We start from the raw sequence: 17,712 nt of genomic DNA on the forward strand, positions 1-17,712 counted from the left end.
TGGGCCACCCAATTCAGATCCACTCTCTTTGATATGCATATCCGATTATTATTAGTTTTACATTGCATTTTCAAAGGCTTGTGCGGCATTCGGATCATGATCATAATCGGGCCACAATGATACCATAAATAGATAAGCACATCTCTTGAATATCTCTACAGAGGACATGGGCTCTTCTGGGAGAACAGGCTGTGAATCTGTCGGCTCTTCCGTTGTCGGTGCTCTTGGTGATGGCACTCCCCCATTCTGCTGTCTTGGTTGCACAGGAACGGCTGAATATATAACACAAGTTAGATTGAATTCAGTTTGTTTAAGATTGAGGTTACCTCGTCTGTTCGCCGCAGGATCTTCAGCACGTACCCGTTGGACAACAAAGCGTAACCTTCCGGTTTGATAGAGAAAGAATCCGAATGCAATTATGTGAAAGAAGACGATGCGCTCCAGGCTGGCACCTTGGCAGACAATGAATAGAATAAATATCAATTTCAGAGCCAGCCAGATAGAAGTAGTATTTCGAATCACAATGCGGTTCCTTGCCACTGCTCGCTGATCCTCCGCAGGCCCTGGAGCAGCAGGATTAGGTTGGGGTTGCACCGCCGGCTGTACTTGGGGACGAGGTTGGCTAGCATTGTGATACATTGGCTGCCCGTACCCTGTTGATGGCTGTGCCCAAGTAGGGTGTGTAGGAAATGTAGTAGCAGGAACAAGTACAGGTGCAAGATAATATTGCCCACTAAATCACTTTCTTTGTTAGCTTTCCATACAACTTCAATTAGCAAATCCTTACTTGATTGCTACAACCTGGTAGCCACCTGGAATCAGTGGTGGAAGACCGGTAAAAGAAGTTTGTGTATGTAAAGGTAGAGTGGCTGGTGCTACACTTGGAATTCCACTATAATGAGGTGCATCGTTTTGTTCTAATGTAGATTGTGATTCATCAATAGGCGGAGGTTTGTGGGATGATGTAGAAAGCGAAGATTTCACAACCAAATGAAAGGTTGGAATTGTATTGGCATCCGTCTAAAAGAATTATGTGTGGGGTCACTATCAATGGTTATGTGCGCTTATTATTGTTATTATCATATTTATCTATTTTACCTTTGCCAAGACATCTCGCAAAAAGTCGCTATCATTCAGCAATTTTCCACTGTGAATAATACGCTGTTCACTTGCCATTGGCTTTTGAGGATGAACATCCTGAATGTGCATTTTCAAAGAATGAACAGAGGCATCACGCTCGATTCTTAAGCTAAGAGTTTCTTGTAGTGCAGGAGATCGTATTTGAACTGTGAGCATTGAAGCATCAGAGACGGTATTCTCGAGAATTGGCATTGACCAAAGATAGACTAATATCAGTCATGCAAGGAAAGGGGAAGTTGACCATTCCTTCACCAGTCACACGACACGTTGTCCAATCAAACCGGCTGAGATTTCAGAATGCGAGGGGAACGAAATCTGCTAGATTTTCTGCAAGGTTTCTTGCTATTATTTTTCTTCACTATAACTCCAACCAGTGAATGTGTGTGGATGCTAGTTTTTGCTTGTTTGTTTGCAGGAATTAATCTTTAAAGAGAGATTATCGAACCCATAGGCTTTCAAGTAACTTTATGGCATTGTTATACTGTAATTGGATAGTGAAAGAGTAATGGTTTTCAATCGGACGATAGAATGAAACATAGTTTGAAACTGTATTTGATTTACAAAGAGAGAAACAAATTATTATTATTAAGATATAAAAAGATGGCCTTGGTATAACAGCCACTATTATCCTTGCGAAGAAGAAAAGCTATAAAGAAAGATAGGGATATATTAAGAGGGTAAAAAGGAGATAAGCTTTAGATACCTAAAGCAAAATAGCAGCGGTCATTTGTTGAATTATCTCCGCTATTTAAGGCTGCATTCTGCAACCAAGTTACAACACCCAAAAAAAACAGTTGTGAATATCCCACTGATCTCCACTTTTAATAAATATAACTATGTCTCCCTATAAAAAGAAGATACTTAATACAAATATATAGAGAAATGAACTGTATTTGAAAACAAGGTATATTGTGTAAGGACTTTGTTAAAAGACCCTTAAAAATCAAGTTTCTTTCAAAAGACAAGTTAGATTAGGCAAACCACTGGATATGGATCCTCAATATTCAGACTATGAGTTCAAAATATATACTCTCTAGAGGCATTTTTATTTTAAAGAAAGATTTCCTATAGCAGAAAACCTGGTGGGGATGGTAATATTTAGGGGCAATTGGTACCCCTGTAAGACTAAATACTTATATTTGTTTGGTTGTCTGTGCACTTTAATTGTTATTATTTTGGAACTGAGAACTTCTTGATCAGAAGCAAAGTCGATCGATTAGGAGCATAAGATTTTAAGTTGTAGAAAAAATAATAATAGTTTAATGAGTTTATAAATTACTTTGGGATACTCGGTGATTACTGGAAATCATACACTCTTTTTAGCTGATATAATCTGTGACATAATCGTATGCTTTGAGTTTACACACTCCATGATATAAACAAAGAGATGTAATACTTTTTTGAGTACATAAGCGTAAAGAACAAGAACATGAATTCTAAATTTGATGCCAAGCTGTAAAATATTACTTGTTTTTTTTTTAAAAAAAAAAAACCTTTAATTCTTGAGAAATTGCCATCTGTATCTGTGTGGCAATATTTGTTTCAAAGATTGCCTTCTGGGATGGGTCACCAATCATGGTAGAAAAGGGTATTTTTCTTTCTCTTGACTCTCTCTCTCTCTCATTCTTTCTTACTTTGATTACTTTTACCGATTCAGAACTTTTAATAATCACCAAAACTGCACCATTGACAACGCATTAGACTTATATTATACTTTTTATTCTCATTATAAAATTCTGAATTAAATAAGCAGTAAATCTGTAGATATGTATATTAGAATAAAATTATTTAATTTTAGAAAAGGTGCTTCTTTATTAATCATATGTAGTAGCCTACAGGTTAAACAAACAAACAAACAAAAAGTGTCAATTCCACAAGATTTTTTATTTTGTGTTTTCTTGAGCCGGAATTGGTCTGTTGAGGATGTTACTCAAGTGTCTTTTAAATGAACATGCTTCTGAGTTCGCTAATTTTCCCTGTATTACTCATCCTACTTTTCTTGATATTCATTTGGATTCTGAATGTGTAATTTGTACACTATAACTTAACTCTTTGTATATATGTCTGTGTACACATATATAGTAGAACATATATCATACGAGCCATGGCTTACTAAACTAAAGTAAATCATGCCTATACCTTTTCCCATTAGTTACTGTATTTGGCAGATTCCTATTTATCAAAACTACACTCTGTCAAAAAAAATGCTTTCACATACACAAGAGAAAATAGCATTGTTAAGTCATCATACTAAAACACGGTCACGGGCGAAGTTCATTCGACTTTAGAAGTTAGATTATTTTGAAGAATTCTTTAGGTAATATGAAAATATATTATTTGTAGTATAGGTATTTGGTAGAAGAGAAAGTATAATACGTCTCTTTAATACGTTATATATATATGGCTTTAAAAGGGTTAAAATATATGTTCAAATATTCGAACCTTTCTCTATGCTTTTTAATAATTGGCTTTAAAACAAAAGTTCATATATCTGTTGGCATTGGCATTGATTTCCTTTCTTTTTCTTGTACAGGGCAGATATATCAGCTATTATGTTATTTTCAGTACTGAGGGTATTAATAGATACCAAGATATGAAGGCTGTGATACAAAGAGTATAGAACCTAGAAGATCTAATTCGCAAAGAGTATGCACTTGCAAAAGTTTGTAAAATACAATCAGGTATACTTTTATAATCAATTCTTAGATTCAATTGAGTAAGATATGACCCAATGAATTAATTCGCGTGCAAGGTAAAAAACTCTTATTAACATGATGTATAAACAAGAACCTAGTAATTAATCAAGAGCCAGTATACATGATTGCCTCCATACTTCACATCATAATACTTACTTTGGTACTCAGAACCTGTTAAAACAGGTAATAATCTTCAATAGTACTTTAATTGACCGAGAAATATCTGGTAAGATGAGTTAAAGGCATTATGACTATTCGTGTGCATCATGTTACTCAAATTAGTACAAAGGTTGTTACGAATCATATTCATTTCTTGGGTGTATTTGTGCTCTTTTAAATATAGAATATTACTTTTAATGGCTTTCAAATCAAGTATCTTTTATTCTTATAAAGACATACAGGCGTAAACTTATCACTCAAATTTTATTATTGTAATTTTGAAATATTTATATGTGCAATCGTAAAATCACGTATCTTCTGTCGTGTAACACATCAAGAATATTCTTAAAATACATTGGGTTTTCTAGTATCTTTATTTTATTTTGCTTTTTTTTGAAAATGCGGGGGTATCATATTTACTCACTAATCAGTTTAAATAATACAACCCTTTGAAAACACAAAAGTCTTACAGAAACAACATATCTGTGCTTATTGTTTCTTATTATCTCAGTACCAGAGGTACAGTATTATGCAAAACCTCTGCTCTCCTTTTAGAATAAACTATCTGTGTTGGCGAGAGGTAATTGTCAGCTTAGGCATCTCTTCTTGCTGCCTTAAACTATAACTATGTTTGGTGCTTGTATACACTGTCTGAGATAGTCATTTCGACCTCATGCTTGAGTGACCATTAAGCTTTTTATTCTTCGTGTTATACAAAGTTTACTTCAATTGATAGAATACTGTTGGTATATAGTTTCTTACTATACTCATATAAATATCTGCTGTCAGACCATAAGCATAATAAAGGAAATACTACTAGCCATCAGTCCTACATCTTTCTCATGTAAGGTATCCCAAATCAAAAATGTAGAGAAACATTACTATTATTTTACGCATTTGCCTTTCATTATACGTCCTTATCATTTAAATATTTACATCTTTAACGAAAAAATGCAATAGATAAGAGTATCGTTTCTTTAAAAAAAACAATAAAATGTGTATCATAAATACCATTTATTTACACAGTATCTATTTATAAGTCAAAGCTTTAATACAGTCGACAAAACAGAAATCAAAATAGCTGCATTTAGAGTGTAATTCCTATATGCTTGTATATAAGGTCTTTATATGTTATAATAGTGGAAACCAAGTACTATGCATTGTAAATTGAAAGGCAAGACTGTTGCCACCTTCGTGTTCTCAATGAATAGTATTTTATATACAACATATACACCAAGAAAAATCAGTCGATTATTCTATTATGCAACTTGTATTAGACTCCACATTATACCGTGTTCTTTTTCAGTATAATGCGGCTAGAACATATACATTAGGACTATCTTTATTTGTGGCAAATAATGGTATTTTGACAATGGATCTTAGGCATGAACAGGTCTTTATCCTAGTAAACAGAAACAAAAAGATTCCACCCATACAATATGAATTTTACCATTGTTATTGTAATTTCTCTGATATATTCGAGAAAGAAAAGAATGTGATTACTGCAAGATAGATTATTTCTAGCGTTTTTTTATTGACTTTATAAGTAGCTATTAGTATAATTATCTCCTTGAACTTTTGAATATTATCACTATCTTGAATACAATCATGAGATTAGTATTACTTTTACTCGCTTCAAGCATAAACTTTGGTATTAGCCATGCGTCTTTTGAAAAGCGTCAGAGTGTTCAGCCAATTCCTATACCTGGCCCTAATCCAGGAAATCGACCAGTTAGCCCGATTTTAGAATCCTCCGCTGTCACTTATTTAAACTTTGATGAAAATACAAAGGCTACCATGATTTTCTGGCAACTTCAAGATTATATTGAATACGATTTTTATATAGAGGTTTCTAAATCTGATGGGGCATGTATATCATGGGATGCGAGATTCATTAAAGAAGGCGATGGATCACCTTTGTCTTGTGAATCCATGAAAAGTGTGGAATGTGAAACGAGTATTAGTCTCGATGTGTGCAGAGTGGGACCTACTGGGTTTGGCAAATGTAGTTCTCCGATCGGAAAAACAGGTATATAGCTAAACGTTAAAGGAGTGCGCTTGTTTTGCACATCTTACTGACCTCTTTATTATTATTATTATTATTATTATTTTAAAAAAAAAAGGTATTGACCTCAAGGTTTACTATGATCAACGTCGAATCCGTATTGATTCCGGAAGGTCCACTGAATTTAATCTACACCCCGGAGATCCCCTTAGTATTGCTGGACTTTCTATTGTTGCTGCGTATTCGCCCAAGGACAACTCTTCCCAGAAACTAGCTTGTGGAATTGTCCAGCTTGGACAAGGCACATTCGGAAATTTTACAATTGGGACATCAGAATCTGAAAACCCGGAAGCCCCTGAAAACTCTGATGTTTCTGGTACCACAAATGATGGGAGAGTTAATAATATCACTGGAATTACCAGTGTTCTCTTGCTAGTTGCAATGTTATATTATGTTGAGTTTTAGAATACCACTATTTTAAGCTACTAGGATATTTGGAGCTACAAATAGAGTTGAATTATAATAGTTATAATAGAATGAGCTATATAATTGTATAAAGAGGTCAATAAATAAATGATAATAAAGAATAATTTGACAAAGAAATTTTACGAAACCTTTCCTCCTTCTCCTTTATTAATGTAGATATTATTATTAGTATCAAAGAAATATTCTACATTATTACTATATTTCGTGTGTTTTCTTGGCTCAATGTACAGCTTTAATTATACACCTTGTCTTGTTCGATTTGCATAAGCATTACTTTACACAATTTCATTAAAGCCTGTTGAAACAATAGTAAATTATCAAATATAGACAGGATTAGTATTCATAATATGACATCTCATTTCATCCTGTGTATTTTTCAACATGATTATGTTACTTCTAAAATACAATTTAACATCTTTGTTCCGTTTGCTTTCTTTTGATCAACACATTATAAGCTGACAAAAAACATCATCTCTTTCTCTATCGCATTAAATAATGAATATAGTATTAGATCTTTTGGGTGTGCTTTGATCCCAATACCTAATTTTTTTGTTATATATACATGTACATATTACAAGTTTTTAGTAGCTATAATATTGTACAAAGAGAACATGAACAATGAAATTATAATGTAAATATCTCTAGCTATATTTAATTATTTTGTGTTGTCTAGATTTTCTATATAGTACAAGTGAACAAGGGTCTTCTGTATTTGATAACAGAAAGTAACCGGAAGCCAATTTACCCATTATTTATAATAATGATGTGAAAAATGATAAATATTTCAATTGTACCTTAAGACAAGTATTCGTAATTTGATAGATTATATTCAAGGGCTCCCCAAGACATCTTTATTATATGAAGTATTCACAAGGGTATTAAGACAAAGGATTTCTTCTATAATCTGTTCAAGAAGGTATATATAATGATATATTTTTCAATTATTATTATTATTATTATCAACTTAATTAGCTATGATTGGTTTTATACTGATATTCTATCTCCTTGCCAGTATCCAATCCAGTATTGCCGTGCTCAACAAGGTTAAGCCTATATTTTCGGACCATGCAGAAGTACTAGATGCTGGTAAAGAACCAGATCCTGGGTCGGTGAAATATTTTACGGATGGGGTAGACAGTACATACTTCAAGTTTGAAGATACTGTCGCAAATAACTACTGGGAAGGCCAAGGTGAAGATCAATCAGCCATTTATTCTACGGACGGAATTATTACAGAAGATTCTATAATCAAAACCTCTGACTATGATAACTCTGTTAAAATGGCCTACGGAGCAGGAAATCTCCTTAAAGAAAATGATGATGCCGTAAGATCTCTAGCCGAAACCGCTAAAAATATGAAATCCAGTGTTGAAGAAATTAGGCCTATAAGTCTTGGTACGGAAGACATCGCACTCATTAAGACTGATTTTGAAAACACCGATTCCACGAGTACTGGTACAGAATTTACCGGACCTATTAATTCCGGTACGAATGATCCAGAACCAGTTAGTACTGGTACCGATGATACGAAGTCTATGAGACCTGATGGCGAAGTTACTGAACCTATTAATTCCGGTACGAATGATCCAGAACATGTTAGTAATGGTACCGATGATACGAAGTCTATGAAACCTGATGGCAAAGTTACTGAACCTATTATTTCCGGTACAAATGATCCAGAGACCGTGGGCTCTGGTACGGATGATACAAATTCTATTAACCCTGGTGCAAAAGACACAGAGAATGTGGATTCTGACGGGGAAAATGAGGGGTCAAATATGCCTGTAAACACTGCCACACCATATGATATTGGCACGGATGATTCGACTTTGGGCGGTATAAATGTCAACAACTATGGATCAAGTGGTTTATCAGCTGATGTATCATTAGCTCTTGACGTTAATACGACTTTCTTCATAAATTTTGTACAAACCGGAAACTCTGTATCGTATGATGTTTCTCTCGATATCGAAGGTTCAGAGGGAGGGTGTGTTTCGTGGATGGTTGGACTTCCTCAAAACGTCGGAGGTGGTACAGACAAATGCAAATTTGCCTTAGATAGTCCACCGTGTCTTAATAGCATAAGCAGCAATGTGTGTGAAATTGGTCTCTCAGGGTTTGGAGCATGCGGAAATAATCGAGGTGTAGCAGGTAACTCGATCAATAGTAGCTTGCTCGTCTTCGCATAATTTTTTAAGCTTTTATATATACTTTAAGGAAAACGTCTTGGAAAATACGGTTACAAAACGTCAGTAAAGGTGGATCACGGTAGCTCTTCCGCTTTCAGCTTAGATTATAACAATTCCCGTAGCATAATTGGGTACTCTATTATGGTAATATTCACTCCATTTAAGGATGCTCCTCAGAGAATAGCATGTACAAACGTTGAGATTACAAGTCATGCAGCGGGAAATGATCAATCTTCTAGTGCTTCAAGTCTAAATAGCTACGAGAAACTCATGGAAAATGGACTTTTACTCGGGAGTACAGTGTTATCAGCATCTGCTCTATATTACACTGGACTTTAAAGACAGTCGAAATCTTGCAAGGCTAAGAAATTAGCATAGTGCCAACTTATTCCTTTATTTTTTTAATATATATACAAGGCTCTACTAAAAGTCTAGATGCATTCAAAGCTCAATACAGTAATACTTCTTTGAGCTATTTAATCCGTCTCAGGCTAATTGCCTTTTTTTTATACAATGATACAAAACAAAGCTATCAAATATTATTATATTAAATTCCAACTATTTTGTAAATATAATGTGTATGTTATTTTGAAGCAGAATAATAAAAATAAAGACTTTCTGTATGAGTAAATTCTATCACATTCACCAAAGCATATATACACTGATCTATATAGTGCTAACGATAGGGATAGGGATAGGGATATGATTCTGCTTCTCCCACCATTACCACTATACCGAGCTTTAGCTGCACATGACTTAGCTGAGGTGACTGTACTAGAGAGATATGTAAATTTAATATATCACTAATATCAATGGTACTTGCGGAAAACAAAAGCAGCAGTATAGAAACTTGTTAATTGTTGATAGATACTACATATTAAGAATTTACTTTTATAATATTATATATAGATATAGATATATAGGCTGTAACAGAGGATGCGTGGTTATTTGTTTTTATATTATGAACTTTACAGCCTTATGAAGATATAAAATGTATATCTTGAAAGGTATACAAAAATGCTATGAGATATTGTACACAAACATCAGCAGCAATGTAGTCAATGCAGGTTTGATAAATAACTTGGTCTTATATTTCTATTATTAAATAATAATCTCCTTGTCTTTAAAGAAAAGGCTTTATCTAAAAGGTGCCTGTTTTTTCTTCCAGAAAATAATTAAATTAGTCTAGACGACATGCCATAGTATCTAGTTGATATATAAGTATCATGTATCATTATTTTCTAGGGTTTACTCAAGCAACGATGACTATTCTATTAGTACTTATTTATTTGTTCTTTAGCCTCCAAACGGTTTTGGCTGCTATTAGCGGTGGTAATACCACCACGTTTGATCCAACACCAGAAGTTGACTCGGTTGATGAAATCAATCCTGCGTCTTCAAATTATACAGCTGGCGATGATTCTACTGACGGAACAACTATCAGTCCAATAGACATAACAGATATTATTTCAAGCAATGGTGGTATCCACGCGGTTCAAGGCCGCCAAGCGATTGCTCGAGTGATTGTAGACAGAAATACTACAGCTGTAGTACTCTTTGAGCAAGATGGAGACTCTGTAAAATATGACTTATTCGTTGTCCTGTCGGGATCATCAGATGGATGTATTTCTTGGGACGCTGCTATTGCCCCGACTCTCAATCCTGGCAGCAACGAATGCCCTATCTTTACAGATACCACCTGCCTGAAGACATTAAAGCCCGATATTTGTGCAGCTGGACCTTTTGGATTTGGCGAATGTGGAACAGGTCAAGGAAAAGCAGGTTTGTTTAAATAAAAAAAATTGGTAATGTATCTGCATGTTTGCTAACATATTATCTTTAAAAAAAAGGCATTAAGCTTGGGAAACATGAAGTCCACAGTAATACCCCGATCTATTCTGGCCGAACAAACATGTTTAACTTGTTAGACAATGATCCATATACAGTCATTGGACGGTCCGTGATGATAGCTTTTACGCCCCATCCAGGTGCAAAGCAGCGCATATCATGTGGAATAACTCAACTTGGAGAAGGTGAAGTAAACAACTTCTTCCCGTTTCCTGATTCTAGCGGTAGTCGCAAACATACAAGCCTATCCGAAATCTTTAGCATCTTACTTTTGGTGGCCGCATTTTACTTTGTTTATGTTTAAATGATACACCATTGGGACAAAATACTTTATTAAAATCACATTGTTAATAAACATGCTTACACGATACTAAATTATACATTCACACGACGGCGTACTAAGAGAAATATTGGATCTTTCTTACTTTATTGAATACAAGAGTTATACACATTGTAAGCTGGAAATAAACAATCCCTTACCTTTACTACGTAGTCATAATTTCTCACAAAGATCATACCGTTTTGTTCCATTATTATAAATTGACTTATAAAAGTCGTAAACTTAAACAATGGTGTACATACATAAAATTACAAAGAATTAGTATCCGAGTAATAAAACGGTATATTCAATAGAACCGTCTTTTAAAGTCGTTGTTGTCGCTGTCTATCGCACAAACATTGTTTTTCATTATTATTATTATTATTATTATTACACTGATAATATGTACTGTATACTACTTTAATGGGACCACACGATAAAGCTGTTAAATAAAAATACCTCGATAATGAAAGTTTTTTTCTTTTCTTTGAAAATATATAGTGCATGTTTTGTATATAAGAATACCTGTTTCTGTGTGTATATGTGTATTTTGTTCTATCTTATTCATCATGAATGCACTATTACTTCTTCTTTACTTATTCTACTCTGTACAAACAGCTGTTTGTGTAGTCGATAAGCGCCAGGACGGCCGACCTGCAGGTCTTCCTCCCGCTGTGCCAGATATTCCATCAGCCTCGGCATATGTATCTCTAGAAAATGGAGTGTCAACATTGTTCCAGTTCAAGCAATATTCAGAAAACTTCGAATATAGCTTACAGTTCGATTCTCCAAATGCAGAAGGCTCATGTCTCTCGTGGGCTATTGGATTTCCTTCCAATGACAACGGAACAAATCTTTGTACTTTCTTAGAGAATCCTAGCTGTATGGCACTTATAAAGAAAGATATGTGCAAGACAGGAATTCGTGGATTTGGATTTTGTGGACAGGTGTTGGGTTCAGGAGGTAAATACAGTGCTCTATACTCTATTCATCATATTGTATTTGTAATACGAATACTTGATAGGTATCCTACTCGATGGTTACGATGACCAGCACCAGTTAACCATTGATTCCGGACGCGGCACAGGTCTTAATATTCTCTCCAAAGATTCTCATAATGTTGTTGGAAAATCGTTGATGATAATCTACTCACCCAAGAACGGTGCTCCACAACAGGTAGCATGTGGAAACATTCAAAAAGATAAAAGTGCACTTATAAACCCTGACATCCCCCAAAGTAGTGCTAGCATCAAGAACATCTTACATATTAGCAGCACTATTCTTGTTGGAGTTGTGTTATATTTTATAAGTAGTTAGAAAGTAATATCAATACCAATATATATATGTATATATATGTATATATTAAAAATAAATAAATAAATCTGGATATATAGACCACCAAGATTGATATTAACTTTTGAGCATTTAATATGAGAAATGGTCTATAATTGTGTAAAGCTCCTAATAATGTGTATTAAAGAGTATATATAAAGCTTTAAAATCACTCGCCTTGAATACTCAATATTTGTATATTGCAAATATACCTTTTTTTATAGTATAAACTATAGACTATGCTTTAACCAGTATTTTGGAGAAATTATGTTTGATATCCATACTAATAAATAAGTAAATATATTTGCTGTGCAGATTAAATCTTTCATATAAAAAATGCCGAGAATATATTTTAATTTTTCTTTCTTTTTTTATAACTCTGCTGTGAGAAATATAGCTGTTGTATATACATGATTTTTGTTTTAAAATGCATGTAGTCACCGAGAGAAGTTTTCCACAAATCCAAAACAATGAGCAAGTGGAAGTGGATTTGCGGAAAAAGGAGCTGGAAGGACGAGTGAGGATGACATGTAAGGTTTTTCCAAAATATGTTGGAGAGATGGGAGGTATTGGTCTGGGGTTTGGGTATCGGCCGTATTAAGTAACATAGGTGATATGTACGGCTGAAAACAATCCTTTGGCTGTTCCAAAGATGAACATGTTTCTGTGGGTGAGATGCTGAATTGTGGGGTGCTCATCAATGAAACTTCCGTTGGCTGAGGTGGTAAAACAATAGAATGCATTGTAATGTTTGTTTTAGGAGCCCTGTCCGCCGAATTGTTTTCGGTAATTGAGCACTCTTTAGATCTCTTTGTACTCCAAGTGTTTGATCTAGAGGACTTGGCGGGATTTAGCAGGACAGATTGCCATCGTCCAAAGTATACGTCGTTTGAAATATTACTATAACGATCAAAGGTGTCTCGAGTTGCTCGAGACCATTGGCTCACCAGTTTCAATTTATCTATCTGTGTTTCTCTGAAATAATCTAGTTTTTGCTTGGATACACTGATACACTGGTAAGACTACCTTTTTATATATATATAACGGTACACACATAGAGAGACACATTTTTAGTGTATAGTAACCTACGTTTTTAATCTACGCTCCTTGTAAATACGCAACTTGATGCCCTGATCAGAAAATATACGGGATAAAAATGTGGACCTTTCAGGACTCCCAAAGGACCTCGCACTATAGACGGTAAAAACATCTGAGACAGTGATAAAACGACTTAAAGCCTTGTTGCTAAGATAAATTGTGTTAATAGAATTCAATATAAGGATCTTAAAAAAGGTCATACTTTACTATCTCAAATAGGTTGAATTGTAGCTTGTAACGGCCCTCTTGCTTGACAGCTAAATCACCAAACACGAAGAAGCCTCCAGCTACACGGAAGATCTGAGTAAGTAAATAATCGGGGTGCACTCTCACATGAAGTTGTACTTGTATTATCAACATCCTTTAGTTGATGAAGAGACGAGACAGTTGACCCCGAAAAATAATCATGACTTGGTAAAAGAGAATTTGTGGGATCAGTTGCATTGATAAGACTGACGATCATAAAGTAGAATGGACTCTGTAGATTGATTCTAATAAATAGATACAAATGTGTGTGGGGTTAAGATGGTTGTAATCCTCTTTGTAGGTGATCAAAAGTCCTTGCCTTGTTCCGTCAATTGAGCACTTGGGCCATTGCAGCTGTAATATGGGGGCTGGTTCAATAGGACGGCGTTCTTGTAGTGGAAGTTACAACCCAAACTGTTAATATATGTATTATATTTAGTATTTAGTTACATCGTACCACGCTCATTTGAAATGCTCATCTTTGCTCGTCTGGGCTGCTGTCTGAGGACTACATGATGCTGTCTAAGATCAAATGCTTATAATAAGTGCATGTGTGCTTTGGAATATCTCAAGTTGGTATTGTTTTACTTGATTCTTAAATTATATTCTGATGGGAATAAGTAGCTACAGAAACTCGAATGATTGATTTGCCGATCTACTGGTTCCGATAAGGGGGACTGGGAACATAATTAATACAGCAAAGGATAATAAATAATACAATCGAGTGCTTTAGTTTCGTAAGCACAATGAAGTCTTCTTTCATTTTCTCTTTAATACTGTGCACTGACTTTTTTGGATATATGCTTTCCCATAGGTTACAAAAGTGTGTGTGTATGAAAGAAAGAAAGAGAGAAATCCGAAAGGAGAGAAAGAGTATACAATAAGCAAAATTAACATTGCTCAATTTTTATTTGCTCAAGTAAGTTGGACAAATAAGAATAGTTTTACTTTATTTGCAATGCCAAGCAATATGTTTCCCGGATTTAACGTTGCTTAACGTGTCGTCTGGTATATAAATCAGACTTTGGTTGACCCACGTATTTCGTGTTCCTGTACTCCGTCCGTTTGGGAAATTGGTTGTGCCGATGAGCGTTTCAACATAAGTATCTAAGAAAAATAAAATACATGGAGCCAAAATGAAAAGTATGCATACTTGTAAATAGAAATATAGTGATTTTTAAACGTTTTGCCTTGTAAATTTAGAGTTCGATTAATGTCTTGATCTCTTTGGTATTATTAAATTCAGCAGCAGCAAAAAAAGAAGAGTTCATGATTTCCAGCTCGGGTAAATTTAAAGAAATTCTTTTGATGAATTGTAAGCATTTTTAAAAGGTGTGTAATGCTAATATATTAATATATATCTTGCATAATTGAGCATAATCGATCCGTTAGACATCTGCAACTCAGTAATAAGGTCATAGTCTCCGACGCAAACCATGGGTAACAGATCGATGTACTTCAAACTAATACTGACAGTTATGAATAGATCTTATTTCAAAATGCCCAGTACAGAAAAGTACTATTAGGTTATTAAGTAACATGTTAGATATCTCGGCTTTGCTTTCTATATAACATTCACTCTACTTTTTGTTTAAATATAAGATACTTTTGAAAAAAAAATCCCAAAAATGCGCCTTATATTTTCAAATTGTGCGCTTTAAAAATGTGCTTCGTTATATATACGAGTTCAGAGTTATAAATTCTGACATTTTCTACAGTCATAGTTCCTACAATGTGATCTAGCTAATAATTGGGCACAGATTTCTAGTGTCAAGATATCAAAAAGATAGAGAGAAGTCAATCATTGCGTCACACACAATGCACATTGGAAACCAACCTTAGGGACAAGCTGGAAAGAGTTTGGGGAAGTAATGTTACGTCACGTAAGTTTATGCTTCTATGCTTTACACTTTTCTTTTTGGCGGGCGACTTGATAGATTACGTGACGTATAAAGGCTGTCCAAAACGGTTCCTTTAGCCTGTCCCTAAGGTTTCATTTTAACTTGCAGTTCCAATTGTCCAGATAACCAAAAAAAAAAAAAAATGACGTCTGTAGACTAGGTAGCTTTACTTGTTCTTTTTACTACTATTTCTTGTATTCATTCCGCATGTCTTGGTACCAGAAACAGATTAAACTGGCAGCATATCCCAAGGGTGAGATAATTATTCAAGTGGAATGCGTAAATTTACAAAATTGATTAGGATGTCACTTGGTGCATCAGGAGATTGTCAGTCAGGTTCCCGAAATTAAGCAGTATAAGGTTGGCATGGCTAATATTTTCTGTAAGTCAAAGTCAATTTAGACGTTTTGTAAATCCAGGCCTGACTGATAGTATAATTGATAGTACAACATACCTCTGCCTCGTTAATGCTTAATGAGAACTGTGATCCCGATGTACGCACTGATATGGACATGGCACTGGATCGCGTCTGTCCTGACAATCTGCCTTATATACATACTGATGAAGGTCCCGATGACATGGTATTATGACATGGATATATATATATATTGGCCTCTGTTGCTGATATTGTTACTAAATATGTTATGTGTGTGTGTATTGTGCTGCCTTAGCCTGGTCATCTTAAGACAGGAATGATTGGTGTGTCTCTCAATATCCCAATTACAAATGGAAAACTTAACACAGGAACATGGCAAGGGTAAGAATTGAATGGATTTAATTTTTTTTTGATTCGATAGTAATAAGTAAGGGTTTCTTATTATTATTTTTGTAGAATATATTTGTGTGAGCATCGTATTTACGGTGGGTCTCGCAAGATTGTTGTCACCTTGCAAGGAGAGAAGAAATAAAAGATGTATATATATATATACTATCCATACATACGTACATACAAAATAAGTATTCCAAATAAAGAGAAGAAGAAGAAAAATATTATAATATTTATATGAAAAAAAAAGGTTTAAAATATTAAATAAAGATTATAAAATATAAAGTATAAAGTACAGACAAATAAACAAACAAATAAGAAATAAAGAGAGAGAGAGAAAAGGTGGGTGATGGGAGGATATTCAATGCAATGCTACTTTTGATTTAATAGAAAGAATTATTGAAGCGAATGCCAACGCTCGGTCATTTTGTGGTGGATTTGTAGCAAAAACTCTTCTTCTTCTTTAGAAAGCAAACCACCGGGGATAAATATGGGCTTCCCAGGAACCATAGTTATACCTGCTTTGTACCCATTATTTTCTATAGAAGTCAGGTCGCTTTGGGTTGATGTAATAGAGGTGCACGATCCTTTTGTTTCCCCTGTTCCTCTTGGCAGAGGGGTGAATTGTTCGTCAGAGCTAGAGTTGTATGTCGCCATCTGCCCAGTTTTTCCAAGATCAGTCAGATCATCTCCGGAGTTTGGTTCCAGTGGGAGTTTATCTATCCGTGGGTTGGATTCTATATCTCCAACCCCTCCTTGCTTGTTTAATTGATTTTTGGGAGGCTGCGGAAGAGGAGGAGACCACCAGTACAGAGGATAACGGCGTTCGATGTTGTTGACTAGTAATGCTATTACAAGCTGAAGAACGGCAGATAGTATAACAACACCAATGTACAGCCATCCAATGTCCACTACGTTGTCTTGTACGACTGCCAAGACAGCTGTCGCACCGGCAGGAGGGTGCATCGTTTTGGTTATTTGCATTAGCACTACTGTAAGGGCAACCGCAGTAGCGCCTGCTACCCAGCGTACTGCTTCTTGTTGGTCAACAGAATCAAAATTGGGTAGGCGTTGAAGTAAGGTACACAAGATCACTCCAACAAGAGATCCGATCAAATGGCCACCAACGACATTCCTTGGTTGAGACAGGGGAGCCTCGATCGCACCATAGAGAAGCACGGAACTTGCACCCTAGAATTGAATATTAAGTAAAGGTTGATAAGTAATGTGTAATGTATGATGAATGATTGACTTACAAAACTGCCAATGAGCATAGGTACATGACGTTTTTCAAAAGAGGAGCCATATAAAAAAACAACCTCTAACACGCATATACCTATCCACGCGCCCACAAAGGACCAGATCCAGACTCTCCAAAGTGGTGGTGGCTTGTATACCTTAATTGGTGAGCGATAACCGAGCCAATGTGAAATAGAAAGGGGAAGACGTTCAAGAGAATATCTCATATTTTCAAAAATATAATTCGAATGAACCTGGTTTTTCAAAAAAGCTATTGCGGATCTTATA

At 35.1% G+C, this 17,712-nt stretch overlaps 7 protein-coding genes across 7 annotated transcripts; 4 read left to right on the forward strand and 3 right to left on the reverse strand.

Moving 5' to 3' along the window:
- Positions 1-57: 57 nt before the first annotated feature.
- PHYBLDRAFT_146327 (hypothetical protein) lies at positions 58-1,332 on the reverse strand (the record flags this gene model as incomplete). Its single annotated transcript, XM_018431626.1, has 4 exons — positions 58-272; positions 327-733; positions 788-1,020; positions 1,099-1,332. 4 exons carry the CDS (start codon positions 1,330-1,332, stop codon positions 58-60), a joined length of 1,089 nt encoding a protein of 362 aa, XP_018291054.1.
- A 3,924-nt stretch (positions 1,333-5,256) lies between these two features.
- On the forward strand, positions 5,257-6,465 carry PHYBLDRAFT_169273 (hypothetical protein; the record flags this gene model as incomplete). Its single annotated transcript, XM_018436033.1, has 3 exons — positions 5,257-5,400; positions 5,553-6,024; positions 6,119-6,465. 3 exons carry the CDS (start codon positions 5,257-5,259, stop codon positions 6,463-6,465), a joined length of 963 nt encoding a protein of 320 aa, XP_018291055.1.
- A 3,201-nt stretch (positions 6,466-9,666) lies between these two features.
- PHYBLDRAFT_65055 (hypothetical protein) lies at positions 9,667-10,827 on the forward strand (the record flags this gene model as incomplete). The annotated part of the gene is made up of 3 exons (XM_018441392.1): positions 9,667-9,742; positions 9,921-10,457; positions 10,526-10,827. The coding sequence occupies 3 exons, from the start codon at positions 9,667-9,669 to the stop codon at positions 10,825-10,827; spliced, it is 915 nt and encodes a 304-aa protein (XP_018291056.1).
- Positions 10,828-11,411: 584 nt separating this feature from the next.
- Positions 11,412-12,159, forward strand: PHYBLDRAFT_169276 (hypothetical protein; the record flags this gene model as incomplete). The annotated part of the gene is made up of 2 exons (XM_018436034.1): positions 11,412-11,805; positions 11,867-12,159. 2 exons carry the CDS (start codon positions 11,412-11,414, stop codon positions 12,157-12,159), a joined length of 687 nt encoding a protein of 228 aa, XP_018291057.1.
- A 452-nt stretch (positions 12,160-12,611) lies between these two features.
- PHYBLDRAFT_146331 (hypothetical protein) lies at positions 12,612-14,205 on the reverse strand (the record flags this gene model as incomplete). The annotated part of the gene is made up of 7 exons (XM_018431627.1): positions 12,612-13,179; positions 13,264-13,419; positions 13,475-13,559; positions 13,606-13,763; positions 13,859-13,907; positions 13,976-14,040; positions 14,147-14,205. The coding sequence occupies 7 exons, from the start codon at positions 14,203-14,205 to the stop codon at positions 12,612-12,614; spliced, it is 1,140 nt and encodes a 379-aa protein (XP_018291058.1).
- A 1,410-nt stretch (positions 14,206-15,615) lies between these two features.
- PHYBLDRAFT_134122 (hypothetical protein) lies at positions 15,616-16,472 on the forward strand. Its single transcript, XM_018429621.1, has 5 exons — positions 15,616-15,672; positions 15,721-15,801; positions 15,864-16,000; positions 16,091-16,176; positions 16,252-16,472. The coding sequence occupies exons 1-5, from the start codon at positions 15,627-15,629 to the stop codon at positions 16,325-16,327; spliced, it is 426 nt and encodes a 141-aa protein (XP_018291059.1). The 5' UTR covers positions 15,616-15,626; the 3' UTR covers positions 16,328-16,472.
- Positions 16,473-16,941: 469 nt separating this feature from the next.
- On the reverse strand, positions 16,942-17,648 carry PHYBLDRAFT_101252 (hypothetical protein; the record flags this gene model as incomplete). Its single annotated transcript, XM_018427630.1, has 2 exons — positions 16,942-17,376; positions 17,442-17,648. Coding segments are annotated over 2 exons (642 nt in total), but the record flags the coding sequence as incomplete, so codon positions are not given.
- Between the last annotated feature and the right edge of the window lie 64 nt (positions 17,649-17,712).

The sequence above is a fragment of the Phycomyces blakesleeanus genome (assembly GCF_001638985.1).
Source record: "Phycomyces blakesleeanus NRRL 1555(-) unplaced genomic scaffold PHYBLscaffold_12, whole genome shotgun sequence".
Lineage (NCBI taxonomy): Eukaryota > Fungi > Mucoromycota > Mucoromycetes > Mucorales > Phycomycetaceae > Phycomyces > Phycomyces blakesleeanus.

What these genes read in the sequence shown, in the direction of transcription:
- PHYBLDRAFT_134122 (XM_018429621.1), top strand. Translation starts at nt 15,627, where the DNA reads ATGTCTTGGTACCAGAAACAGATTAAACTGGCAGCATATCCCAAGG. An exon ending in ACTGGCAGCATATCCCAAGG is followed by an intron (nt 15,673 to 15,720) that starts GTGAGATAATTA and finishes AAAATTGATTAG; the next exon opens with GATGTCACTTGGTGCATCAG. An exon ending in TGGCATGGCTAATATTTTCT is followed by an intron (nt 15,802 to 15,863) that starts GTAAGTCAAAGT and finishes TATAATTGATAG; the next exon opens with TACAACATACCTCTGCCTCG.